Source organism: Cyanistes caeruleus, chromosome 5 (genome assembly GCF_971803275.1).
Source record: "Cyanistes caeruleus chromosome 5, bCyaCae1.hap1.1, whole genome shotgun sequence".
Taxonomy (NCBI): domain Eukaryota; kingdom Metazoa; phylum Chordata; class Aves; order Passeriformes; family Paridae; genus Cyanistes; species Cyanistes caeruleus.
In genome coordinates this window covers 13,217,989-13,245,929 of record NC_141705.1, presented here as the reverse complement: position 1 = coordinate 13,245,929, position 27,941 = coordinate 13,217,989, and the positions used below count along the sequence as shown (strand labels likewise).

At 40.6% G+C, this 27,941-nt stretch overlaps 2 protein-coding genes and 1 long non-coding RNA gene across 6 annotated transcripts in view; 1 reads left to right on the top strand and 2 right to left on the bottom strand.

The window, feature by feature from the left end:
* Window positions 1-1,184: 1,184 nt before the first annotated feature.
* LOC111928193 (uncharacterized) lies at window positions 1,185-2,332 on the bottom strand. The gene is made up of 2 exons (XR_015286534.1): window positions 1,969-2,332; window positions 1,185-1,806 (listed from the first exon to the last, which is right to left on the bottom strand). It is a non-coding gene; the product is annotated as an uncharacterized LOC111928193 (long non-coding RNA).
* Window positions 2,333-2,460: 128 nt separating this feature from the next.
* On the top strand, window positions 2,461-27,635 carry NSG1 (neuronal vesicle trafficking associated 1). 2 transcript variants are annotated; one of them, XM_086887917.1, is made up of 5 exons: window positions 2,461-2,705; window positions 3,083-3,233; window positions 6,896-7,012; window positions 17,659-17,769; window positions 23,011-27,635. In XM_086887917.1, exons 2-5 carry the CDS (start codon window positions 3,105-3,107, stop codon window positions 23,209-23,211), a joined length of 558 nt encoding a protein of 185 aa, XP_086744043.1. In that variant the 5' UTR covers window positions 2,461-2,705; window positions 3,083-3,104; the 3' UTR covers window positions 23,212-27,635. The 2 variants fall into 2 exon arrangements, with proteins under 2 accessions (XP_086744043.1, XP_086744041.1); XM_086887915.1 differs by having other exon boundaries at window positions 2,994-3,233.
* Window positions 24,393-27,941, bottom strand: part of STX18 (syntaxin 18) — a 59,762-nt gene continuing 56,213 nt past the window's right edge. For all 3 annotated transcript variants that reach the window (XM_086887912.1, XM_086887914.1, XM_086887913.1), the window contains 2 exons: window positions 27,440-27,520; window positions 24,393-26,125 (listed from right to left, as the gene is read on the bottom strand). In XM_086887912.1, coding sequence (XP_086744038.1) covers window positions 26,030-26,125; window positions 27,440-27,520 — 177 coding nt within the window. In that variant the 3' untranslated portion in view covers window positions 24,393-26,029. The remainder of the gene's footprint in view (window positions 26,126-27,439; window positions 27,521-27,941) is intronic.

The following is a 27,941-nucleotide window of genomic DNA, read 5'->3' as shown; positions in this document are numbered from 1 at the left end:
TTCTATATCATTTCCTAGACCAAGTGCCAGCAAACACATTACTTCCTTTTTTTGTTTTTTCATCTCCAGTAGTTACTTCATTGGGAAGTGCTACACCTGCTTGAGAGTGTAGTGCAAATTTTCTGCTTTCATAGTCAGGCTGATGGTACACAGGTGAATTCTTACTGACACCATTAAGGTTTCAGAGTAAGTAAATCGGGGTACAACCTGACTTAATGAGGGTAGCCACTAGGTCATCAATTCTGTGTGTTGGCTGCTTTTCCTGTTGCTCACATACCCACAAGGAGCTATCATGTTTCCTCAGAGATAACTAGCAGGAGATAAAGATTACTGGCCATAATACTTCAGTGGCTCAGCAAGGATGTGAGTTATTTGTTAAGCACCTGGAACCCAAATTACTTTGTAGAAGACAGAGGACAATTCCTTTCCCAGCTTTAAAATCCCCTGAATAACCATAACAAAAGGACTTACAGTAGGAGCGCTGGTGAAAAGCTGGTTTTCTAATCAATTTATTTTCAAATAATGCCTATGCTAATGTACACCTTTTTGCCTTGTTAAGGCATCAACTTCTGACTAGGAAACATATTACTTTTGTAAATAAGTTACTTATTTTTTTCTTTTAAAACCATCAGTAGCAAGCTATAGTTTGGCTATTTGATATCAGGAATTAAAGCCTTTTAACTGCTCATTTTACATAGCTGGCAAATAAAGACACTTATTAGTCACAGATATTTGTGTGTGCGTGTACATGCACACAAAAACACAGAGCTTTTTTTCTTTTATGACACAGTACATAGGGTGACATGCACTTAAGAGGAAAAGGTAAGTTAGCCACTGATTGTAAGCACTGAGTGGCAACAAGTATAGTGTCCAGTTGCTTAATAAAAAGGTTTATTCTGAAAGACTAAAGAAGCAGGTAAGACTAGTTGGCATAAGTTCCTAAAAGGCAGATACCATTAAAGAAATGCACAGTGGCAAAGAGAACAATTCACTCTGTAAAGAGGCTATCCAAATTTCTCCTTTTCTCTACAACAGACAGAGTAACCTGTGCACATGCTCACATAACTAAATAAAATACCTCACCAGCCAACTGGGGAATTTACATCCATTCATCTTAATCCAATACTGATACTTCCTCAGGCACACACTTAATACACAATTGCCCTAAGCTTTTGACCATCTTCAGCCAGAAGGGCTCAAATATAAAATCACAAAAGCTAGAGATGAAAGAACCTAGTCATTCAATTTGTTAAACCATTTGCTGTGTTATTTGGCTCCCTGAAGTATACTGTCAAATACACTTTTGATCATTGCTTGGACTTTTGATGTCATTTGGATCCTGTATGACTTTGGTTTCACATACTAATGAATGGATTACACTCATCCATCTGTGGGTTATTCATCTATTCTGTTCAAGAACACTTATAAGACAAGGGCTTTGCCAAAATTAAATAATTCAAGTGTTTCTTGTTTTCTGAGAAACTCCTTCATTTCCAGTTACAGGTGCAATTTTCTATATAACACAAAACCCTTTTTCTTCTACTTAACACACGCAAGTATGATTTATGAAATGTTACTCGGGTAAGACAAGCTTATTTTACACTTTATTTACTCAGGACAGAACACTGATGAGAGAAATAAATGAGATAGACATGATGATCCACAGCTGGCGACAGGACTTGCTTTGTGCCACAGCCAGAAGGGGCCTTCAGCATTACAGACCATGGATCTCAGTCAGGAAAACGGGATGCATGTTGGATCGGGCAACTGGAACAAGCCACGCAGAGAGGCTGCTCATGCTGGCATCTGCGAGAAGAGGTTGGTTGGTTTTGAAGCGTGAAACTGGCTCTAGGCTGAGCACCTGTCTGCCTGTTCTCCCTCAGAGCTGCCTACCGTCCCAGGCACTTGTTGCATCGCCCGCAGCGCTTTCCCTCCCCTGGCTGGGGAGCAATGCACCTGCAAGCCTACCAGAGGAGCGCGCCGGTTGCCTTGGGTTATAGGAGACAGCGCAGTGAATATGAATCACCGGGTTTTTTCCGCCCCGCGCCAGCCGAGCTGTAAGATGTCCTCTCCCCCTCTCTCGGCTGCAAGGCTCCGCAATAGCCCTCTGCCCTGGAGTGACGCGAGGCCGGCCCCGAGGCTGGCATCCCCGCGCTGTGCAGCGCGGCCGGGCAAAGGGCTCTCACCGCGCTGACCGCTCTCGTCCCTTCCCCGCGGGAAGGGCCGCAGGGAGCGGAGCCGGCGGCTCGGGCGGCCACAGCCCGTCTGGCGCAGCTTCTCCGCCCGAGCTACCGCCGCTGCCCTCGCCGGGGCTGCCGGGGCCCGCCGTGCCGGGACAAGCGGCGCCGAGCCGGGCAGGGCGGCGGCTCCCGGCCCGGGTAGCGCCGGGCACGGCGGGGCCCCGCCCGGGGAGGGGCGCGGGGGCCGGGCCGGGCCGGGCCGGGCCGGGGGGGCCGGGCGGGACGCGCCGCCCCCTCCACCTGCTGCCGCTGCGCCATCGCCGGCTGGGGGAGCCGCGCCCGCTCGTCCCCGCGGGGCCCCTTTGTGCTGCTGCTCCAGAGCTGCCTCAGCCCGGCGGCGGCTGCGTCACGGCCCCGGCGCTGCGGCCGCCCAGAGCCACCCGCGGAGGGAGAGCCGCCGCCTCGCCCCCCGCTCCGCCATCGCCGCGCGGCCGCGGCCGAACCACGCGCCCTGAGGCAGGGCCGGTGAGTGGCGAGCGCGGCCCTGCCCTGCCGGGAGCCCCGGGGACGGGAGGGGGCCGGGGATGGGGCTCCGCATCCCGAGCCCTCCGCATGCCGCGGGTGGTGCCGCACCGGGCTGGCGTGTCGGGGTTTGGGTGCTGCTTTGCGTGCGCCGTGGTTTGGGGTTTTTTTTTTTCATTTTGATAGTAGAAGCTCTGGTGGTCATCGTTCGAACTTCCCAGAATGCTAATACTCTAACCGAGTCGTAGCGACCAATACATAATTATTTTTTTAATTTTTTTTTTTTTCCAGAAGGTATTTCGGGTCCCCCGAGGGCTGGGAAAAAATCTGGTTTCTGATATTTTGCATTTCTGTGCGTGTGTGCCTGTGTGTGCCAGCAGAAAATCCCTCTATCCTGGAAGAATGGTGAAACTGGGGAATAATTTCAGCGAGAAGAGCACAAAGCAGCCCCTTCTGGAGGATGGATTTGACACCATCCCCCTGATCACACCCCTGGATGTCAATCAGCTCCAGTTCCCACCTCCTGATAAGGTACAGTAGGCTTTAGTTTCCACCCTGGAGAATCACAGGCAAATCTCAGGCAAACAACAAAAGAATAGGTTATGGGTAAAGAGCAGCTTAGAAACGACAAAGAATATGGGCTGTTTCAAGGCATGCTTGTTTCCTCTAGGGAGAAACCCAAACAGCTAAGCTCATGAAAATCCATTAATGGTGGTTTGCATTAAAAATCAGTGTGAAATGTTAGAAATAAGCATGTAGAGGTTTCAGTGTTGCTATATGAAACATATACTATACAAATGCAAGTTACTCTATGCTGTATTGTCATAACCCTTCCTATTCTGTATCTTTCTTTCTTGTATCTGGAAGGTCCTGTGTCGTCTCTGTGAATAATACTAATTTTCTCTGTCCAGAAAATGCCCCCCTGCTGGGGGAATAGAGCCTTATTTCTCTGTAAGATGGGCATGGGCATACTAGCAATGGAGGGCACTTCCATTTTCCTTCTGTGCTTCAGTAAGAAACTAATGCTAACCCCAGACAAGCTGAAACAATGAGATGAGAACAGGCCATTGAGTTTTCTCCTTGGCAATTTATTTTGTTCAAAAACCTCCAAATAGGTGATTCAGATATTCTCTGTAGCTGGAAGGGGTCAGTCCAGTGAGCTGCTTACAGGTTGGAAGGGAAATGTGCTTCCTGCATTCCTCATTAAGTGCTTTGATTATTAGGAATTTAATTTTAAAGATTTAGGAAGGTGATTTGAGAGCCTGTAAATATGTTTATTGTCCTCACAATAAAGAATTCAGTAGGTGCTACTACACGTGAGGCACACAGAAGTAGGGTTTTTCAGGGTTTGCAGTATCCTGTTTTAATAGGATTCTTACTTGTAATTTACCACATGCATCTGGTAATAAAAAGCTTTGTGATCTTCATACAGTTTTTATTTTTGACTTTGTGTCTTCCAGAAGCTGAATTCTACTTCTGGTTAAACTGATAACTATACATTCCTCAAACCTCAAAAAAATTCACATAATCTTAACTTAGGGTAAAGAATTTTAGCTTGTAAATTTTTCCTCAGTACAATGTTGCTTGTAAGCAATACAAATAAATGTGTGACCTCCATTTCAATTGCTATCAACACCATTCTGTGTTGTGTGGGGTGACCAGTTGGCAGGCATAAATGCAATAAGCCATAACAGCTGTTCAGGAGCCTGAGGGTCCATTTTATGCCCTCAGTTACATGGGTGTAAATCTCGTAGCTGAGGACAAAATCACACCCTAAGGCTTTAGAACAAGTTAAGTCTTACCGTGTCTGATACATCTGCCAGCTGGTGACAGGATGTAACCGATTACCAAGGAGCAGTGACCAAAGGAATTTGTTCTGTTCCTGCACTGTTAAGCACAAGTCTGAATGAGAGATCTGCGTGGTAATAGCTTTAACCTGAACAGAGCCTCTGTACTGAACCCAAGGGCTTCTGTGCCAGCACCTTTGCTCCTACTAGAGTGGGGCAGAACTCCTCCCACCCGGATGGCATTTGCCTTGAATGAAAGCAAATGTCCAGCTAAGCTAGAAACTTAAATAAAGGAATATTTGATTGGTTCTTCTACTCTCCACTGTCCAATTGTATATTAGCTTTCTTTTCCTTTTGCAAACATAGAGGGCGAAAATTAAATTTATTGGTCCTGCTGGTGTCCTTCTGTAACTGGTTAGTCATGTCAGTGTCTCTTTACTGGTTGCTAGAGACTCAAAGGCAGGAGCAGAGCATCTGATGTGAAAAAAAGAAACACTATTAAGAAAAGATTGACACACAGATCAAATTCTCAAGTATGCAGAGACTCATGTATAATGAATAGGAGTACATGCTTCATATAGCTATGCTTATTATTCCCTTGCAAGGCTCCAGCATGGCAGTGAAGCATAACTTCTTGAACAGTAGTGACTACAGTGCTAAGGATTTGATGATTTTGACAGTTTCTAAATTAAAGGGATGAAGTGATTTAAATTCATATTTAGATATGTTAAACAAAAGAAGACATTACATAACCAAGCAGTTAGAACTGTACATTCAGTGTCAGCTGAATGTGATTTGAGTTGCCTGAGATTATGCAACATAAAGGGGGAGGAAGGGAGATAAGATGTTAAAAAGCATTCCAGAAATCACTGGGCAGTTAACTTCCATGATATTGTTGGGCAGCTATAACGTTAAATAGGTAATAACTACTATCTTACTAATTATAGCTGAAAATAAGTAAGTAATTTTTACTTACCTATGTCCTGAACAAAAATGTGTAATGCTATGAAAGTGTCTAATAAACTTTATGGTACTGAGTCTAGGTACAGTTACACATTCTAGGTAACATTCAGGAAAGTGAGAAGAAGGGAACCCAAAGTCTGTCATTTCAGTGTCTGGCTACCTGAAGTGTCACCATCTTCAGTTTCAGAAAGATGGAGACTATTTACAAGGGGATGCAGTGACAGGACAAATGGCTTTAAACTTTATTGGTTTAGTGTGAGGGTGCTGAGGCCCTGGCACAGGCCCCAGAGAAGCTGAGGCTGCCCCATCCCTGGAGGTGTTCAAGGCCAGGTTGGATGGGGCTCTGAGCAGCCTGGTCTAGTGGAAGGGTTCCCTACCTATGGCGTGGGGTTGGAACAAGATAATCTTTAAGGTACCTTCCAACCCAGGCCTTTCTGTGATTAATGTATTTGCTATTAATACTGTGGGCTGTGCAAAAGATAGAATTTGATTCTTAAAAATCTAAAAGAGTAGATGTTTCTTCCTTGGAAAAACAGAGGAAATGGAGCAAATTGTAATAGCACCATCACTACAATAAACTGTACCCTAGCTTGAGAACAATACTTGGGAAAAGTTCCTGAAAAATGCAGAAGACAAAAATGAGGCAAATAGGTTAGGGATGTGAAAATTTTGTATGATTAGAATGCCTTGGAGAACACTAGAGATACGACTGACGTAATGAATATTTTGGGAATACAGGTAAGGTGCTAAATTGTGTAGCTGGGAGCAGTAGTTCATAGCAAGGAATAAACTGAAGAACCTTGGGTGTTTGAAGCAATCTCATTAACACAAGGGTTTGTGTGCATCTTGCTGCTTGTAGCTGGTAATTCAGAAATTGGATGTTAAAAACATGAGTGCTAAGGGCCTTAGTCTATCACACAGTGAATAGCAACTAGACAACATGGTTTATTTCACTTTTTTTTTAAGCTCAAAATCCTGCCATCAAAGAACATGGCATCATCATCTGCAAGAATTTTATGGGTACTCTTCAATAATCTTCTGTTGGTGTCTAGTTTGAGGTCCCATTAATGGAATTTCCTGAAGCAAATGGAGGTGGCTATTTTCAAACTATACAAAGTGGGGAGGTCCATGATTTGGATTTGACCTATCCTTGCCTAGTATAAGAGCATAGTATCACCACAGATGAAAAAATTGAACCTTTGTGAAACTCTTGCATAACCAGTCTTGCTGTAGGTCCATCAAAACCACTTTTAGAGGTAAGTTGATGATTGATACAATTTAATTTAATAATTTAGAGCTCTCAAAGAAGAATTGGAAAGCGGGGAGGGGAAGGATGGTGCTAGATATACTTCTAAGCAGATAAAAGAAGAGTTAAAGAATAATTTGGGTTTTTGTGGCCAGCTAAACTGTTAATAGTTTTGTGATTGATTCTTTTCCTTAAAGGTTGTGGTCAAAACAAAAACAGAATATGAACCTGATCGCAAGAAGGGAAAGTTCCGTACTCCTAAAATAGCTGAATTCACAATCAGCATCACTGAAGGGGTTTCAGAAAGATTTAAGGTAAGCAGATGTTAATGACTCAGTTGTGTTTGCAGGAAGTGCTTAGAATCAATTGCTGATTGTAGTCAGAACTGGCTATAACAGAGTGCCTGTTGTGGATATGAGAAAAATTCAGTGTTATAATAGTTCAGTATATAACAATTAGAAGCAAAATCAAATCTTGCAGCACTATTGGTTGTAGTCCCTCACTGGCAGATGAATTCCAAAGGCATTTCTGGCAGTGTGGGGGTTTCAGAATGTGGCTTGCCAGGGTGTGTGTGGGCTGCACACCGGGAGTGCTCGTGGCATGGATGAAGCTCCTGTTTGTGTTGAAGGACAAGAGCCACCAGAACATTTATTTTCTTTCTGGCTTCTTATTTATCACTGTGGTCAAACCATTCTCTTAAAAGCACTGTCATACTCCATTATGTATTTTTTATAGTTATATATATGACTTGGCAACCCAGGGATATATACCAGAGCTCCTTCCTGCCAGTGTTCCCGGTCCAATTTAATCTTATGGTTTGGTGACGCCTGTTATTGTCACATGGCAGTTCAGCAAGAATCTGACTCAGATTCTGTCCACACCCTTATTACTCCCTTCATTAGTCCCATAAGTGAGAGCTTAAGTGGTGCAAGGTTTAAGTATCCTTTCTCCCTTTCCCACTAGAGGATGGTTTTTCTTGTTCTATGTAATTAAAGCAAAGCAGGAAAGTTGGCACTTCAGCTCATGCTCCTCTATTCTTTTAACAGTAAGACTGCAGGTTTTTGGTGCTTTTAATTTAGCATCTTACCCAAGGATACCAAAGCATTTTTATGCAGTAGGCAACCACACTCTTCAATGCACAAGCACAAATACTTTTGGAAAGTCTAACATTTAGTTTGAGGGGAAAATACTGAGTTTCAGTAAAGATGTGGATTGATTCTCTTTCTATTGCACAGTTCTAAACTTTGTCTGCATGATAGGAGTTTTAGGGCACTCACAGAGATTTTGGTACTGTTGTGCCTGAGCAGTGCTCTAAAAGCTGCCCAGACCCATGCTGACCTTCAGAAGTGTGTATGCAGCTCTCAGTGGAATCAGAGCATGCTAAACAAACAAAGTGAAGGCTCAGGGAGGGATTAGACTATATTTGGAAAGGAACTTTGCAGAGTGTTGCTGCGACAAATGTTTTAAGTGCCATTCACCTGGTGGAGTCTTCAGCCATACACTGAAGCATGTAGGTTCCCAGTCAGCTGTGTGGGGAACCACCCCAGACAGAACAGATGTCATGGGGTGCAGTAGGGTTTTACTGAGGAGGTAAGAAACCTAGTTCCAGCTTTTCCTGTTCCTTTTTTTGGGGCAAGGACATCCCATTCCTCAGGGAAGGTGCCACATTCTCTCTTTATTCTCCTGGCACCCTAGTACCAGTCTTTGAGAGTAATCCCCTTCCTCTCAGGTGAGGGTAGGGTAAATGCAAATGGACAGCTCACAACAAGGAGAGCTTATGCCTGGCTGTCTTTGTGTGTGTCCTGGTCACACTAAAGAGATTGGGAAATGCTTACTATGTTGTAAAAGAGAAAGGAGAGGCAGTTTTTAGTTTGAGTGCCCTTATAGGACTTTGGTTCCAAGCAGCTGAGCAGAGCCTATTCCAAAACTTTGCACTTACAGTTTAGCAGTAGGGACTAAGGGATTTCATTGCTGAAACATTAAACTGTAGCTAAAGAAGGGTTTTGCATATCTTAGTTACATCTAAAAGGCATGTGCATCCTTTTGTAAATCTGGGCGGTTTTATCTGTCTTTTTTGGAAGAGCTGAGCAAATGAGACCTTGCTGAAAACAAATAGCTTGTTGTGCTGTTAGGTAGTCTTTTCCAATTTGTGTAGCTGAACAGCTAAAAGCCTGAGGATTTCTGCATTGCATTTTTATATACCTGTGGATGGCATACTTAAATAAAATATCCTTTAGATATTACTTCATGACGATCACTCTGGGATTAATCTCATACTACAGGGTTGCTAGGTTTTGCTGCTAGGTAACTACTGCATCAGAGAGAGGTTTCTGTAAGATGTGGTATCTCTTGGGAATTTCAGGGTGATTCACATTGTGGCTCTAAGTCTAGGTTTCCAAAGAAGAGTATGGGGATTGATCAGTTAGGAAAATTTTGATTCAGTTAATTGAAAACAATGTTCATGCCATTTAGAACATTCACGTCCTAAAAATGTCCTTTAATATCTATATAACAATTTTAGAATTGAATTATGCTGCTTGCAACATTTTAAAAAAAACTGACTAGTTCTCCAGCAGGGATGATTGTTGTATTCACCACTCCCAGTAGTAAATATTACATGAATAGTTGATAACATTTCATAAATATGTAGATGAAAAGTACTGATTGTGTGAGGTTTTCTCCTGGGTCCTTATTAATTGTGAACCATCATGTTAACTTGTGCTGTTTATTTTGAGAGAGCAAAAAGATATTTGTTTGAAAATTAAATATTTGCTATAATTATGAAATGAATTATTTAGCTGGTGAGATATTGACTTTGGCTTGTGTTCATGAAAAAACTTTCAGATGCCATTTTAATGACTTCAGTATGGTACATCACCACTGCACAAGCTTGCCACAAGACACAGCCCAAGTGTTGGGCTAAAAATAAAGCAAGTCAGTCAGGCATATTTACAAATAATTCACATGTGTATTCTTGGATGTACTTCTTAAATAATGACAAAGCAGATTGCATTTCTGGGATTCAGCAGTGCAGATCATCTAAAGCTGTTCTTCTTGAGAAGTTACACATTATAACAAATGAAGTCACTCCAGCATGTGCATATGTCATGTAGATAATTTGGTGTTTTAGCACCTGGTGAATAATCAACTATAAAATGTATTTTTCTGCATTCAATTCACATTACCACAGTTATTATAACAGAGCTGAGAATGTTTTCAAAGAAAACTGCAGGTATAATTTTCCTTTATGAAGCCACATTCTGAATTTAAATCAGAATCTCTCAGAAGAATGTGAAGATTTCCTGATTCTGAGAACCCTGTTGTCTTAATTTATTTTTATGGCACTAACCACACCAAGGAAGATGTGATTTTTTTCACTTAAGATTATATCCCACTGAGAAACAGAAGTCTTGATGTAGGCTGATGTGGGGAGTTGGTTCTTCACATCTGGAAAGCAACTTTGAACAAGGCAGATTTTTCTCTCTTGTAAAGTATCCACTCTACAGAGTAACAAAGGAGCCTTGTAAATTAGGACACAGGAGGGAGTTAGGGCAGAAGAAAACTGATGGTCTGAGTTACCCAAGGCCAAGCCTTTGCCTCCCCCATTGTGACAGAGCATTGTTTGTACAACCTCCATTTGGATTCTGTAGTGGGATGTCTATTCTGGCACCCACTGATTGGGCTACAGCTGGCAGTTGTGTACAAACAGACCAATTTTAAAAAAAATCTGTTTTAGCAAAGCATGACTTCTGTTTCTAGCTTTGAGAAAACCTCAATAAAGAACATTTAGAGGTATTTTGAAAGCAAAAACTGTTTTTTCATAATAAATTTCAAGCCTTTTAATCAACTCAGGCTGTGATATGTCTTCAGCCTTTGGTTTCTGTTCAAAGGCAGTTCACTTCTGACTTTAGCCTTGACATCTCTACATACATCTAACTGCAGAGCCAAAGCCTCAGGCTTATCTCTGTGCTAAGACCATGAAAACTGTGAACTATCAAGTAGCAAGCAGCTGTTGAAATATCTGTATGAGGTTATGGAAGAGGAATTGAAACTTCAAGATCGGTTCTTGCAGTTTTTACCTGGTCATTTTAAGACTGCAAAAATGTATGCAACATATATCTAACTGTTCTGGGCTTTTCTCTATCTTAAAAGGGGCATTCTTCAAACTATGTTTCTGCCTTAACACTTTTGTACCTCTTCTTAGTAATGCCAGTGATTATTATTGCTGCAAAAATAATCAGAGAAAAGGAAAACGGTTCTCTCTTTGCTGCTGTGTGATTGCTTTGTGTGTTGAGTAGCTCTTTGCTCACACTTTAAAAGTCTGTTAAGAGCAGGAGATCTCAGCTGATTCCTGTACAGGTATCACTTCCTTCAGTAGTTCCTGTGTCTGTCACTTAGTGCTGGAAGAGTGACAGGTACTTACTGTCATTAGTAGTTCTGTTTCTCCAGTGGAAGTACTCACAGGATTAAAGTTGCTCACAAGTATAAGTGTTTGGCAGGCTTTAAATTTTTGTCATTAGTACTTCAAATAAGAAAAAATAAAGGAGGTTGTTCTTCCAATGTAACAATGATGTAAGTAAAGGCACTGCATGGCAACTGTCACTTTTTCTCTTTTTAATATTTTATATTCTCTGATATGACATTGACAGTTCTCCTGCTAAATTTTAGGTTGAAAGGAATTTTTATAGTCAGAGCTGGAAGATTTAAGTAGAGTGGATGCTTAACACAGCTTCCTTGCTATAAGACAGGTGTCCTCTGCCACTATCTCCATTAGAAATCCTTTTACTGGAACAGAACCAGTCACATGGGTGACACAGAAGATGAATTTTTGGAATGGAAAAGAGAATATTTCTCTTTGAAAAAGAGATTCTTCACAGAAGATGAAGTTTTGGATCTCTCCAGATGCATCACTTAAATAACCTTTCCTCTCCTGTAATAACATTATGCAGCCTTTTTCCTGGCCTCAGTAATATCTTCCGAATTTGTATGGGAAGGTAGTAAGGTTCTTATCTTGGTGCCACAGGGTTTCTTGAACTGCTTCCTCAGATCCCTGCTGTTAAGCAGAATATAGGATGCTGTGTGATAGAAGATGACAGGAACATTGCTGTGAACAGCTGATCCAAGCTGCAGTTCTAGGATCTCAAGGCCAGTGCCTTGTTAACCTGTTTTTGTGTGTGTCCCTCAGGTTTCATTAATCAATTCCCTTGTAGACTGGTCCTGTTGTCTTGCACTGTTGCTGTTAATAAGCTCTGGTTCTGTAGCTTCTCTTCTGTTCCTGTCCTCATGAATCTGCTTGCCTTTTTTGCCTTTTTTGCTGCTACTCCCACTCATCACCAGGTAAGCATCCAAGACAGTTCTCACCTCTTTGTCGTTTCTATTTGAGAAGGACAGTGTTATGATTTCAGCTGCTTTTTCTGTACAATTGGCCCCCAAACGATTGTCCTCTTTGAGCACAAGTTTTGATGGGAATGTTGTGGTGAAGAAGTTGAGTTTAGTAGATGGATACCAGTCATACAGCTAAACATGACATGTAATGTTAGAAATACTCTTCTGAAACAAGGCATCTGGTTGTCTTTTGGAGTGTCTGGTCATTCTGTATATTCCCATAGCAAGTACAGGGCACTGCACCAGGGTGTTCTATGTAATTTGCATTGCTCTGTAAATGAATACAAGTCAAATGTTGCATGTATAGATGTGGATGTTCCTTTTTGCTCTTTCACATTGCCATTTCCCACAAGATGAACATTTCTTAATCCTCGAGTGTGTTGTTTCAGACATGTTTTTCATTTAAACTTCCAGAGTCAGTCTGAGGTAATAGCAAACAAGGACATAATTTTGCAAAAGCAGTGAAAAGTGGAAAGCTGATTTTTGTGTTCTCCAGTGTGCTGGTATAGGGCATTGTGTAGGTGGAGATGCAGGATTTTAGTGGAGAGAGGTGAATTGGAGGTCATGGCCATTAGCAAGAAAGTCAGTGCAGTGTTTTATGAATTTTTGTCTGTGGGATGTAGCCAGACACAAACTATTGTAATTACAGGCTGTCTGCCTAAAATTCTCTTGTAGTTTAAATTGCACAGCAATAATCTTGATTTCCTGTCCTAAGTGGTTGTACAGAGTTGCTGTATTTCACCCCAGAGCATTTCACCCACTGCATTTTACTGGTGAGCAAAACATTAGTTTGCTATAAATCATTTCCTATGAAAGGTGTTCTGTAAATGTATGTTTTCACACTTCTTGTTCAGTGCTGGCAGCAGGTCTGTGCCTCACACTTCACAAACCATTCAGAAATGAAAGTTGTGTTCCCAAGAGGCTGCAGTTCAAATAGATAATGCATAGATGTAGAGCAGAGATGACATGTGACCAAGAGCCAGTGACTGAGCAGTGAAAATCATTGTATATCTTGTTATTAGTTCTTTTAATAACAGGAATGCTTCTACATGGGTTTGTGTGCTGATGGAAGAAAAGGCATGAAGGAAAGTGTGGTGCAGAACAGCACAGTATGAGTGGCTTAATGCAAGAATCTCAGGCAAGAGGAGGCATTAGACTAGTAGAAATGAAGGCAGAGAAGAAATGGATGGCACCCAGGCTTTAGTGGGACAGTTTGATAAAATAAACAGCAAAATGGGTGGAGCTGAGAGGAGCAAAAAGGGTAGACTTGTGCATGCCTTGAAATACGATCAGGAAAGGGTGTGAAGAGAAGCAGGCGGTGTTGGTGCAGTTGATGAATTTTGCTGTAGTATTCCAGCTTGATTAAAAAGGAGGGTCCAAGTAAACATTAGTGGAGTGAGGAGGGAGAAGACTGCAGTAGCCAGACAGAGAAAATATGGCTTGCAGTCTTTCACAGTTGAGGCAAAGTAGCGTGGACTGATGGGGAAGATCTGCTAGATCTTATGGTAAAGGCCTTTGCACAAGCTGTTTACATGGTAGTGTAGTTGTCAGACATGGTGAGCTTCATTTGTTCAGCTAACTGCTTACAGAGTCTGAAGACAGTTTTTTTTGCTGTGGGTATGCTTAGTTCATTCATTAGTCATCTCTCATTTCGATTACTCTAATGGCTTCTGGCTAGACATTGTCCTTCTTCTGCTCTTCACTTAGAATCTATTCAAAAATCTGCCACATACATAATATCTTGTCATCTTCTCTGTTTGCTTCATTTTGCTGCCAGATCCCCTTAAAACTAACTTTAAATGCCACGCTCAAGATGAAAGCAAAATCACACTTTGAATTCCTAGTTAAAAGAAACGGTTGTTTTTCCTATCTTATAGTTACTTCAAGAAAAGTATTTTAAAAGCCCATTGCTCTTGAGGTGTGACAGTCACCTTGGAGTTCTGCAGGATGTATGTGGCAGTGAATGATCACAGTAATTCACAAGACTTCTGCTTGTACTGTGTGGGGTCTTGCATTGCCAGCTGGCTAACACAAGAAAAGAGATTCAAGATTTCCTTCCAGAAGAAGGGGAGTGGTGCTCATGCATGCATTGCAGCTGCTCTTGCCTGAGGAAGAGGGCAAGTTGTAAATAGTGTGTTGGTAAGAAGAGAATAACTGTAGTTTATAGTGAGTGTACAAAGCTGCTTTGGAAGAAAGCAATAAAATGACAACTTCGAGTGTTGGTTGCTTGTGGTCTGAAGAGCTGCTTGTTTCCTTCTCTTTTTCATGCTTTTATTTCTGAAAAGAATCTGTGTGGAGAGGCCTCAGAAGGTGAGGCACAGAGGTGGGGTTGCACTGTGCTAGTGCAGGGAGAGAAGCTGACTGCCTCAGGTTCAGAAATGAACATGGGGATCTGACCATTGTGGACCATCAGTGGTGGCTTATTATGAGAGTGAAGAAAAACGGCTATTTGAATAAAGAAATGGATTTTCAATTTAAAAAGGATAAGTGGATTGGATTAACAGGTGATGGCAATCACCTTGGAAAGAAGTCCATTGCTAGATTCCATCTGTGCCATTTTTATCTGCAACTGTCCTTAAATAGAACTTACTTGTATCCTGAAGGATGGTATGAGAAGGGAGCTTCTCTCCTAATAGGAAGGAGACAAGAGCTTACTTGATTAGGAATTTGCAAATGGAGTGTGATTGCAAGTCATTGGAGATAATGAGAGTAAAAATTTACATGTTAATACCAAAATTAGTAACATTAGAAAATACAGTAAGTGAGCGAGAAAAATTCTGTAAGATTTTTGAAGCAGGACCCTTGAGAACTCTTCCCATGGCTTACTGTGTGGCAATGGAAGAACTTGTAAAAGCAGTGAGAACTCACAGCTCTACACTGTCACTGAAAACAGGTCGCAGCAAATCACCCCTGAGGCCATGGCTCTGCAACTTGCCAGGCCCCAGCAATCAACACAACACTGGGCTTTTATCTTCTTTTAAAAAAACAGTTACTTCTCAGAGCAGTTTTGAAGCTTTGAAGAATGATCCTGCAGTAATTGTGGAAATACACTTTTTTATTACTATCTTAACATTTAGTCTCAGTTACAAAACAGCTTGTCTCATATTGTCTCAGTATGTTCCTGGGACCTTATCTATATATCAGAATGGATACAGCTGGGAAATAACATTACAGTTCTACTACTGGCTGCTGATAGAAGGGCCAGGAAGTACAGTTAAAATACTTTGGGACTTGAGGATGTTGCTCAAAACATTTCAAACTCTTAGCTCCTATCTGTGGTGGAGACAAGTACGAGCTGAGGGGATCTGTGCCACAGCAGTTCTGCCTGATGCCCGTGTTCTGTGTCACAGGCCTGTGTTCCTAAAGGGAGCAGCCCTTGCTGAAGGCTGTGTGGAGTCAGAAGCCTGATAAAAACCCTAAGTGAAGGGCTGAGCTAGGGTGTAAGGGGGTCAGGAATGTGTGTTATGCTGGTTATTAAACTGGGCCACAGAGAATGACCAGAAAGGAAGGTGAAAATATACTTTATCTCTTGGATTCATGCAGGGCATACTGAGGCGTGGGAGATGTAAGGAGAACATACAAGGTTGGCAAGATAGAGTAAGCTATCCATATTTTCTTGTCTACTCAAACAAGTAATAAACTTGGAGAAAGACTAAGTAGATACGAAAATTGTTGTCAATGTGAAGTTTTCAGAGGTTAATTAAGAATTTTTTTTTTGTGATCAGCGACTGTTGAGAAACTGAACAGGTTGCTATAACCAGAAAGATCCTTTGCTCCATGTCTCATTTCACTTGTTATTGTTACATTAATATCTACATTTCTCCTGCTAAATTACTTTTTGATCTGAAGTTTTCCTTGCCTCTACTCCACCCTTCCCTTTTTTTGCTTATTTTCTTTATATCAAAAATCCTTGGCTTGACTAAATCCTTGGCTTCAGCACACAATAAAAAAAATGAAACCTTATTTCAGCCAGGAAATATAGCACTTTCTGTTGTCTGCCCATGATGAGATTTGCTTTCACAGGATGAGAAGTCCCTTAAGTTTATTGTTGTCCTGAAATGTCCTAATACTACTGCCATACACAGTTTGCAGTGTTGCAAACTCTGTTAGTTCAGAGATTTATCAAAAGGGGGGGGTGTATGGTATTTGTTTTTACCAAGAGGCAAAGCTACAATATGTGTTGTTTTTGCTTTTTCAAATACCAGATTATTCTTGTTTCAAGTAATTGACCCTGATATGCCTAAGTTCTCTTTTCAGGAGGTGTATGTAGCTGGTTTACTTATCTTACTTTAAAATTTAGATCATATTTGATGTAAAATTTAGATCAAATTATCATAGTTTTTTAAAAATGAATCATATAATCTTGCTTGTTTCTGTTTATTAATGTTTCTTATGCTGTAGCACATGCCTCCTTCTTTCTAACTTGCCAAAAAGAAAATTCATCTCTATCTCTCTTACTATGTAATCTGTGTGACCTACTAATTTGTCTATCAGTAGCAGTTTTAGAATAATAAAAACACACATCTGGGATACTCTCCCAGGTAATGAATGCTATTTGCTCAGTTCACACCTTCCACAAAAGTGGGTCTGAATTAGAGAACTTTGTACTGTAACTGCTGGACAAAATTTTGTGCTTTTTCTTGTCAATGGGTGACGTAATTCTAAAGGTAATTCTGTCTTGTGACACACCAGAAGGCTGCTGGTGTCCAGCTGCTCAGAGTTGGTACCTGGGAAAGGTTAGCTTGATACTGACCCTGATTTCAGGTTTGTCTTAAGATGTGTCTTGACCTTCTCTACAGCCCAGGTTCAGGGGCAGAGAGGTGCTGAAGGACATGGTGAAAAGCCACGCAAGGCTGTAATGGCTTCTCTGTGAGCACTGTGGAAAGAGGTGCCGCACAGCTCCTGGAGGCCAGCCCAGTGTTGAATGTGGTATATTTCCTTACGGATCTGGCAGTGAACTACTCCGGGACAGGCTCTGTGTGATGAAGTAGTACTGTTTCAACCTATAAATTAACGAGTATTGAGCAACCTAGAATGCAGACTACTGGTGTAACTGTCCCTAAGTTCAGAGCAAGTGCAGCAAACTCTAATCCGAGCAAGAGTGCGCAGACATTACTTTCTCCATGCCCTGAAAGTCACCTCTGCATGACACCTGTGCTAACTTACTATCACCTGACTCCAGACAGGCACAGGGAAAGCAAACATGCTTATCAGCTGACATAGATGAGACTTAGACTTACATCATCCACATAGTGAAAAAACAGCAGACACAAGCTACCTTGGTGTGTCCTGGCCTCATGTGCCTTCAACAGGAATGCAGTCGAAAAAAGCCTTGCAGTACACAGGCAACGGGCCACTGCCCAGATGATCCACTTTCTTCTCTGAGAAGGGAAGGGGAGAAGCACTTATGTGCTGCTTCTCTGTTCTCCCTCAATAATTAAGCAGCTGGTTTTATCCTTTTGCTTGATTTTACTGTAAAGTGCATTCACAGCTGACTTCTGCTGCCTGCAGTAACAAGCAGCAATAGAATAAGCAGTGCATTACTAATATAATCATGTTTTATTTTTCTTTACAGGTAACTGTGCTGGTCCTTTTTGCCCTTGCATTCTTAACGTGTGTTGTATTTCTGGTAGTCTACAAGGTTTACAAGTATGATCATACCTGTCCAGAAGGATTTGTTTTCAAGGTAAATTGTATATCTGTTCTAGAAAAACAGTAGAGTATGTAATACTCTGTTGTTTAAGGCATAACCTTGATTAAGGCATGCTGTATTGCACAGATTTAGTGTTTCTTTACATAGGTAGGTTAGCGTACTTCCTGCTATGCTTTTGCTTTGTAATTTATAACTGAAGTTGTACTATGGCACAGTATTAATAGTGTTATTTTACTAATGCTTTAAACATTGAAAATATAGCAAAAGTCTAAACACTGGTGTCTTTCAGACTTGCTTCACCTGCAGTTATCTGGACAAACCCTTTATTTATGGGTCATATGGTTTAATGTTGCACATTCCTCCAAATTACTGTGTCTTAGGAAATAAGAAAACGATAAAATGTGGAGGAAAAAATCTGGAATACATGTCAAAGAAAAAGTAGAGTGATGTTCTCATTAAGAGTGGTAGAGTTACTTCAGGGTTATTTTTGTAGGTAGAACTTCTTGTTCTAGAACAGTGACCTTCGAGCCCTACTGCCAAAAGTGATGCCAAAAAAAGGGAAAACACATTTATTGTAAAAAATACTGGTTCTAACCAAAAGGGAGGCTGGGCTTACTTTATTTGTGTGAGATGGTGGTGCTGGCTCCTTTGCTATGACCTGGGCTGAAAGTCAGAAAATTAACATTGACTTCCCAGTTGTAAATTTAGCAGTTGAACTTGGCTGTAATTAGGTAAGAAAAGTAGCAGTGATAATGGCATTCTTCCCTTTAGTTTTTTTAATATTTAGTCATGTAATAAATCAAATGGGTACCCAGTACAAATTTCAAAAGGATTTAAGAAGGGATGGTTGCCTCAGCACTCCTCAACAATCCTGTTCAGGATTTTATCTGTCACTTGAAACACATAAATATCTTACAAGAATCTAGTCCAAAATTATAATCAGTGATGCCCTTCTGGATTAATTTAGGTTTGAGCATTCAGTTGGTTACTGCTTCCCCTTTGTTCATGGGTGAAATACACTGTGGCTAGAATACTTGGCTGTAACTCAGGAGATGCAGCTTTTGGTTCTGCTGTTGGCTTTTTGTGTTGTCTCAGACAGGCACTGAAACCCCTCTGTGTTCATGTGGCGGGGGACAATAGGTCTTTTTTTCCCCCTAAGCTTTCTCTTTGCATGGAGCAGTTTGGAATATGGACTGTCTGTCTTGATGTGATCCTGACTTGACAGGAACATCCAGTTACATGTTCCTGTGTGAGTCTAGTGACAGCCTCCTGCTTCTGCTTCCTTTCTCACCAAGCTGTCCTCTCCTTTGAGCTCCTTTGCAGTTTTCTGGCTTCTTGTGGCTTTTCCTGCCAGTGTCACAAATACTTAAGGAAAGAACACTTTCTCAGCTATATTTCAGTTGCCCTGTGACCTGAGTCTGGTTGTGTTTCTCCCTTTTGGGTCCTGTGTTTTTGGGACAGAAGTTAGGCAGAAAGTCCCATAGTTCCTGCTCTGTTTGTAAGGTGCAGCACATACACAGGCTGCATCATGGTTACTCTCCTCATGGTTTTCTTGGAGGTGGTGTTTTGTTTCCAGCTGGTTGATGGCATAATGCCAGGAGACACAGCATCTTTGCTCTTTTAAGAAAGAGTTCAACAAGATCAGGATGTTGGCAAATGACACAAGGCCCGAAAACTCACACTGTTAAGATGACTTCGTATTTATTTGAGTCTTTTTTGGGGAGAGTCCATGATATGTGATGGCATAACTTGGCACAGATGTCCTAGGGAACATGAAGTCTGTCACCTTGTGACCACTGTCTCTGTGGACTGGCTTCTTGTTTCAGGTGGACTCAGCAACATTCTCTGGCCTGGATGTTCCCAGGTTTTAGATGCTGATGTGACTTCTTGGTTAAGGGCAAAGGTGTGCCTGCCTCAGGAAGCCTGGTACTGCAGGAATCTCTGCATAAAGGCTGAGCTAACCACAGCTCTGAGTCAGACTCACTCTTCTCTGCTTTGATGCTCTCATACATGGAACAATTCCAAAGGTTTCTGCTGTACTACGCCTCCAGGGCATGAAGGTGTGCTTAAAAAGGTGCTCCTTTTCCTTTGTACAGCAGTGTTATTTCTGTGCTTGCTCAAGCTTTCTGAGACAGCCTCAGTACTGCTGCTGTGCAGATTGCTTCTCTGGAGTACTCATCAGAACCTGCTGGTGAGACTCACTACAGAAAACCTGAGCACTTAGATCCTGAAGAATTTCCCCAGGGTTTCAGTATTTTCTGTACTGTATCTGTTACCCTTTAGCTTTGGTTGCCAAAGCACCTGTGTTCTGACAGACTTGTGGACAGAACAACAAAGTCATTTCAGTGCATTGAAGACCACACCATCATCTGTTAAATTGTGAATTACTGACCCAGCAAAGCTAACGTGACAGAAGATACTATTTTTAAGTGAATACCGCTGGGGTCTTCATGTCAAAGGAACAAAAGGAATCATCTTAATTCAACCAGAAACAGACTGGAAACCAGGGCTTTCTCTGGCATCAAAGGCCATAGCCTGTAACTAATTTCCAAAATAGAAGGGTTATGAAAACAAGACTGGCAAAGTCACTCTGGAGCATTCCAGTTTCTTGTCATGGCCTTTCTTCTTCTCTCACCTGGGAACCATGGAAACAAATAAAAAGGATGGAAATAAATGTTCTACATAGCTGAAAAGTGTCAGGGAAGTGGCAGGGTAAGAATCAGCAGCAGTTTCCATCACTCAGTCACTGAGTGCTGCATGGCTTGCCTTGACTGGGAACTAAGCCAAGGGGCTGTCCTTAGGCAATACACAAGGGGCAGTGAGTAAATGAGAAGTTTTCCCATCTCTTCTAGAAGCATGAAATCCCAGGAGCAAAAATGCAGTCAAGAGGGAAACTGATGTGTTTCTTTAGTCTCTTCTGTCAGATGTTTTTTGCATGTTTATGATTACAAGTTCCCCCCTCCCCCCCACAAAAAACCCAAAACCCTTACTGAGTAATTTTTGCCTGCTACAAAGCAAATGGCTTCTGAAGGCAACACAAGATTCTGTAGCTTTTTTCCAGACTGTCAGTAATCTTGGCTTGTCTTCAGCTGTAATAATTATATTTACTTGAATTTCCTTGGCAGATTTCATTAGTTCAATGGATTGTGTTCCTTTCCCCACTTTAAATATTTAGAATTGTGATTACACCCCATGACTGAGTGAAATACTCACCACAAATATGTCTGTGTCTGTGTGCTTCTTAGTCATTTTATCACATCAGAAGTAGTACCAGTTATCCCAGATAAAACATGGATAATACTTCCAGAAGACAACATGGTTGATGTATATGAATATGCATATCAAATAGCTCTAGTCCATATTCCTGGATTATGTTTTGATGATCTAGGTCCCAGTCTTGCAGCTGGCAAATACACTGCCTGTGAGCATGGGAAAACCTCTGTTGACTTAGAGTGTGGAACAGACACAGGTGCTGTTTAGCCAGGGCTGAATCCCATCTGCTTTGTGGTGCTACTATAACAAAACTGTGAGGGACATTTGCCCCGGCTGTTGCCTTGACAAAAGATTACTGATAAATGGAACCAGGGTGGCTGTGGAAACTCTGGGCACTCCTGTGAGTCTGACACACTTTGAGGCTTCTGTCTTACCCGTGGTTCGAGCCGCTGAGGTGCTGACTGTGAGAGGGCTGTTGTCTTGTGACAGCGAGGCATCTTTGAGCCATCACCTGTGCCAAGTGATTGAATTCATCAGGGGCAGGCAGGTTCTAAGACTACCTGTGGGCCTCTTGTTTTGGCAACTATTTCTTTATTCTTTCATACCTTCTGATGATATTTTCATACTAGCCTTTTTAGGAAGCAAAATTTGTATTAAGCTAAGACTGTCTGCTGGGTCTTGACTCATCTTTTGCTTTATGATGTAAAACCATTTGAAACTCTAGTTACTCGTGCTTATTTATGCCTCTTTTTTTTGACATGGACAAAAGTAAACTCAGAACTGAATGTGAACACATTTAAGGTGGAATCTGGTCCTAAAACCCATGGAATTTTGCATGTGTTTTTCTGCTGAGAAATTCCCAATATAAAATTTTGTTTGCTGAGTAGGAGAACAGTAGCAGTTCAAAGCTGCTGTGCTGTAGTATTACAAATTTTGGTCCTCTGGTTCTGAAGGCAAGAAGACTGAATATTCTATTTCTTTTTAAAAACAGCCAGAGTAGAAATGAGTAAACAACTTTTTCCTCAAGCTGCAGCTACTTCTAGATTACAAGTCAATTCAGTTTCTCAGGTGACTGCCCTAAAATGTTGAAGTATAATGCAAGACTGCCTGGACTGACCAGTGTGGCAAGGGAGACCCCAAGACTTTCTGGGCCAAAACCTGGAGGTCACGGTATATGTCTAAGTAACCTTTTTCTTCAGTGCAACGAGCTGCTCTGTAGGCTCTTCCTGCACTGTGACTGGAAGAATTCCTGGATTATACCTGCAAAAAACAATACCTGCAACTGCACAGGCACATTCACTTTAGCTTTTAAGATGACAGCAAAATGGATTCAACTTTTATTTTATTCTCTAAATAATCTATTTCCCTTTCCTAAGCTCTGAGCATCTAGTAGGTTCTATTTAGTGCTCTTGCAGTCTCGGAAATGATATAATGTAGTCTCACAGCTCCAGAGAGCTTTTTAAAAGCCTGCTGTTGGCTACATCTTTCTGACAATTGGGATTGAAGTATTTTGTATGTGTAAACACACTTGCACATACGCTTGGCCACCCACAGAGTTTTCCCTATAATGTATGAGCTGCTGGGCTGTAAAACTGTTCATACCTTGGCACCAATAGATCTGTATTAATTCCTGTCCCTCAGACTGCAAACGCCAGGGTAAATTGCCTGAAGTTAATCTAACAGTAGGATATGGACAGCTGTAATTGTAAACCAAACACCTGGAATTTGGTGGGCTGGAATAAACAGCAAAATGTGGCTGGAACTGGAGATTGAATACTTTTAAAAATAATTATAGGCTAGCACATTTCTCGTATGTTAATTATTCTGGCATATATACCCAGATTGGTCTTCCCTGGCAAATGCACAAGTAGTTTAAGGATTGCAGGGAAGAACATTTTGAACACAGTCGGACAATACTGTAGTTAATTACTGTACGTTGCATCTTTAGTCACAGAGTGACTATTGGCTTCGACTAAAAGGAAAAGGATAAAAAACTCCTAACCTGCTTCATGTGTGTGGGGGGCCTGTATCTGAAATCTAAGCAATGGATTTTCTTTTCAGAATAATCAGTGCATTCCAGCTGGATTGGAAAACTACTACTCTGAACAAGACTCCAGTGCTCGAGGGAAATTTTACACAGTCATAAACCACTACAACCTGGCCAAACAAACCATCACGCGCTCCGTGTCCCCGTGGATGACAGTACTGTCAGAAGAGAAACTGTCTGAACAGGAGACTGAAGCTGCTGAGAAATCAGCTTAGTATGATAAGCTAATTATTAAAACTATGTCATTTGAAGGTAACTAAGGGACTTCAAGGAACTTTTCATTAAATATAATTATGGATAATTTAGAGGTTACTCATGTTTATGGTGTAACTGCTTCTGTTTGCTGATACTGCTTTGCAAAAAAAAAAAAAGAAAAATCTGAAAACAAAAATTTGCTGCAGAACATTCATGGGCATAACCCCAGGTGCATATCAGCATTGCTGTAGAGCTTTGACACCATTTTCAATGTTAAAAAAAAAATCCAGTGTTAGATATGTTCTTGCAGTTTATTGGATACTGATAGATTTTGTCACTGGATTTTCAGGACTTGGACCTTAGATAAATTATGTGTTCTGTTGTATGAACAGATACTGAAGTTATTAATTTTTTGAATTCTTTGTCATTTTGCAAACTGAAACACCCCAGCCATAACTAGAGTGATCTCTTGTTTAGCTGAAAGCTGTAAGTGATGTTTAGGTTGGGCTCGAGCAAGAATGATAGTCAACACTGACATCAGGGTGTAATGTAATGACTTGTATGGAGAAAGAATCTGTCAGGTCACATTTTTCCTTACATTTCCTTTACTGTTTTTTGTGATAATGAAGTTCTCTGCAACAAGGCATGCTCAATGTTTTCTAATTGCTGTCAACAGGATTTAACTGCATTTCCACTGTGGCTTTAGCATCTTGGTAAGGATGTGCACTGAAACACAAACTAGATATTATGGAAAAACACAGGCAGTTTTAGTGGTGGGTGTTGAGGATAGTGTAAAAAATACACAGTTCAGGATGTTCTAATGAGAAATTACATCTTTTGATCATACTAAAGAGGCAGAAAGTCTATTCACAGTACATGTAGTCCACTATGTCATTTGTTGGATACAGCTGAAGGAGTAATGTCTAAATTTCCTCCTGTATGACATTCACATTTCCCCTTTCTATTAGTTAGAAATAACTTTCTGTTTATGTATGGCTTGCAGTTGATACTTTTTAAAACATGGAGCATTGCAAGTGAAACAGTAGCCTATTAGATACCACAGCTGGCTGTTAGAGCTCCATGAGAAACGGAGTGAAGAGTAGAACTGTTTGTGTGTGGCTTGGGAGGGGAAAAGACGTAGAGGAACATAGTATTGTGGATGCACGTTAAAGTTCCATTGTAATTACAAACTTACCTATTCTTTGTGTGAAATCATGTTTTCATTTTTATTATAAATCTTAAATATACATTATATAAAGACATCTTATTAATTTAACATACAAAAGTGTGTGAAGCATCTGAGCAAGTTGCCTTTTTTTTCATGTAACTTGAATGGGACAAGGGAGAGTGGACATGTCAAAAGTTCCTTTTTTTGGTAGAGTCTGTACAAAAATTAAGAGAAAACATAAGTATAGGCTGTTTCTCAAGCTCTGTAGTAGAACAAATGTGGTCAGCTCTATGTCTGTTTTTCTCCAGCAGAAGCCTGTCATCCCAGTACAGCAAAAATAACCATTATGACTCAATGCTCTAAATTCGATAGGAAATGTGCATTACACAGTGCAGCTGTAAAAGGCTTTTTATTAAGTCATCATGGTATGTGGAATGCCTAGGAAGCAATAAACTGTGTGCCAAATTTTTCTTTGCATTTAAAAATATCAAGTTCATGTTAAGATCTTTAAACGATACCTTGTTTGCATTTCCTAACAGGCATCTGCTTTACTGAATATAATTAATTCACATGAAACTTTTGACATTTTCACTCTGTGCAGAGTAAAGAATAAGAATGATGCCTATTGCATAAAATGTATAGAAAGATACATTCAGAAGAGAGATGGGAAAACACACGCATTTCATATCTATGTACTTGTAGGGAACATTCAGATTTTACAAGATGGAAAGGTCTGTTTCCCAAGACTGTCCTAAATAGAAATGATTCACGATACATATCCTCCCCTTAAATTTAGGACAATAAAAACTTTAATGCATAAGTAAATACTGATGAGAAACAACTTCTTTTTCTCCTCGTAACAATAAACAATAAAATTAGTAAGCCTTACAATCTAGGAGAAACAGATTGTTTATGCTTCTTGAAGTCAAAATCATTTTCCCTCTAATTTATCAGGAGGGAGTTTATTGAGTCTTATTTATACTTGATTTTGAGACTTTTTCTAGTTAACAAATTGCTCCCAGTTTTGGTAGTTTGAAGAGTTTAATTGTCTATCCTTTGGCTTTGTTCCAGCATCCCAGAACATCTGTTTCACTGCACAATCTGTTTGTGTTGTATTCTCTCTTTTCACTTACAAGTAAAGCTCTTTCATTGACTCATTATTATTATTATTATTATTACTACCATTAGATCAAGCTGATTTCTGAGTTAAGTAGTTTCACAGGATTAGAAGTAAAGGTCATTTATGTGCAAAGTGATCACTGTGTGTACTGAAGTGGTGTGATGAAATAAACGCCTGAGACAGTGTAGATGCTTTTGCACAGTAACAGTTTTCTCTTGCTCTGGGATGGGAGCTGGACTTTCCACAGGACAGGCTGGTGGCTGTGGCAAAACCAGTATTGTTTTTAATTTTGTTAGCTCTGCTCCAGTTTGTAGCTTTCTTCACAGGCTTTTTTATGTTCTTCAGAGGATAAGCACGGTTTTATGTTTGATACAGGGATTTAACATGAATGTACTAATGGATATGTGCACACACTTATTTTTTGGAAAATATTTCCATCATAGAGGTATGAGAAAAATCCATAAAATGCATAGGTATGCTGTTGTACCTCCCTCCACTAAAAAAAGTCAGGACATTTACAAACATAGCATGGAGCCAATAATATGTTTAATTAATTGTCATACCAGTCCAGGAAAAGCAAAGAGAATGAACACATCACAAGGAAGAAGAGGATCCATACTCTAAATCCAGCATTGTTTTTGATGGCCTGTGAGGGAAAAGTTATCCCTGTTACCATACCAGTAAATACAGTTTTAACAATGGCAATCCAAAATGTCTATGGCATCACCCTTCCCTCCCACAAGAGAAACAAAAGAATTTGCCCTTATTTTCAGGTGAGTACAGGTCAGGTTGGCTGTACCTCTGTATCTTTTTATCACACTGAGTCACAATCAAAATCTTCTAATTGCACATTTGGAAAAAAAAGTAAAAACCATTGAACACATCACAAGATCTCATACAGTCAAACACTAGGAACTATATCAGAAAGTACATGTTTCAAAGTGAGTTCCAAAAGTGAAATTCCTTGATTAAAAGTAATAAGGCCTTCTTTCTAATAAAGATCTGACTTGAAATAAATTAAAAAACAGTAAAACCAAACAACAAACAAACAAATAAGAAAAATCCCTGACACCTGTGGAGATAACTCAGTCACTTATTTCAGTCTCAGAGCAAGTATTTTTCTTGACTTCTCATTCCCAAATCTGAGACCAGCAGGACACTTGTTTTTTGTTCTCATCTTTTAAGAGTTACACATGGAAATTTTTTTTTACATGATACAAACATTAATGTGAGTAACAAAGTGTTTTATTTTACCACTTATCACAACTGTTTCTCAGGATGGTTTAGGAAACTTAATTCTACCTAAAAATGTGAAAAGTAAAGCAAAATACAGCTTCGGTTCTTGCTATGTATGGTGCACTTTTCAGAAGAGCAGAGCAGTGGATAACTCATCCTGGAGATAACTTTTCTGTGTGCTCTCAGGAGGGAGAAGGAAGTGAGCTATTGACTCAGTAGCCTAATTTAGGAACTCAATTTTTATTGAAATCTAAGTTCCCAAAAGAAAATATCCTTTCCTTCTAATTAGTAAAAGACTGGAAAGATTTGTCTACTAGGAGCATGCAAAGGTGTTCAGGTGAAGTCTCTTCTAACACTCAGCATTCTGTTTCAACCATTTCAGCACTGTCTTATATTGGTAGTCTGCGATTTCTACCCGCTCCCTTCCTTTTTTCAGAAAACTTCACAGGTGCTTAAATGCAAGCCAGGTGACCTTCATGTTTAAAAAACTGCTGAGGCCAAGTAGATTTCTGCAGTCCTGTGTTGCTATTCAGATCATGCTTAGCAAGTGTGAACTGCTGAGAAGCTCAGCTACCTTGAACAGTTTCCCCAAACCCCTAACCTGACACCCAACACCTGCTGCATCGGTCCCGTGGGTGAGCTCGCACGTGCTGTTTTAAAGCAACACCTGGAAAAAACTGAAAGTTAAGAGAAATGAGTCTAAAACACAACTTCCAGATATTACCTCTCTTATGTCTTCATTGCCTTCTTTTATATTCTCTGTTGCACCCACAACTAATTGGTGGATATTGTCAATATCAGTTTCCTGTTTAAAAAAATAAATAAAATTGAGAAATAGTAATGAATGTTATGAAAAAACACTTCCAAGGACTTGGGGAAAAAGCAGAACTCAAAAGTAAAATAAAATCTGGTATTATCAACATCTTTGTTTCATTGATGCAATGGCAGAAAGTAAGACATTTAAGTTGTAATTTCTTTATAAGTGATTTTACAAACCTGAATGGAAACCACCAAGACCAGTAAGAAGTCTCCCATTTATCTAGAGTCAAATCTAACCTGTGTGATTTTTCCCAGCTCTTCTGGAAGAGGTGCCAACATTTCCAGAAAGGATGCTGTTAAATAACAGCATTTAACAGGACACCAGTTCTGAGGCAGAGGGATCATTCTAACACATATCTCTCATTTTCCATTCCTGGTACATACTAGTAAGTAACAACAGTAAATAT

Excerpts from the sequence above, each read along its gene's own strand:
- NSG1 (XM_086887917.1), top strand. The coding sequence starts at position 3,105 with ATGGTGAAACTGGGGAATAATTTCAGCGAGAAGAGCACAAAGCAGCCC. Across the intron at positions 7,013-17,658 it reads GGGTTTCAGAAAGATTTAAG|GTAACTGTGCTGGTCCTTTT; the intron begins GTAAGCAGATGT and ends TTTTCTTTACAG. Across the intron at positions 17,770-23,010 it reads CAGAAGGATTTGTTTTCAAG|AATAATCAGTGCATTCCAGC; the intron begins GTAAATTGTATA and ends TTTTCTTTTCAG.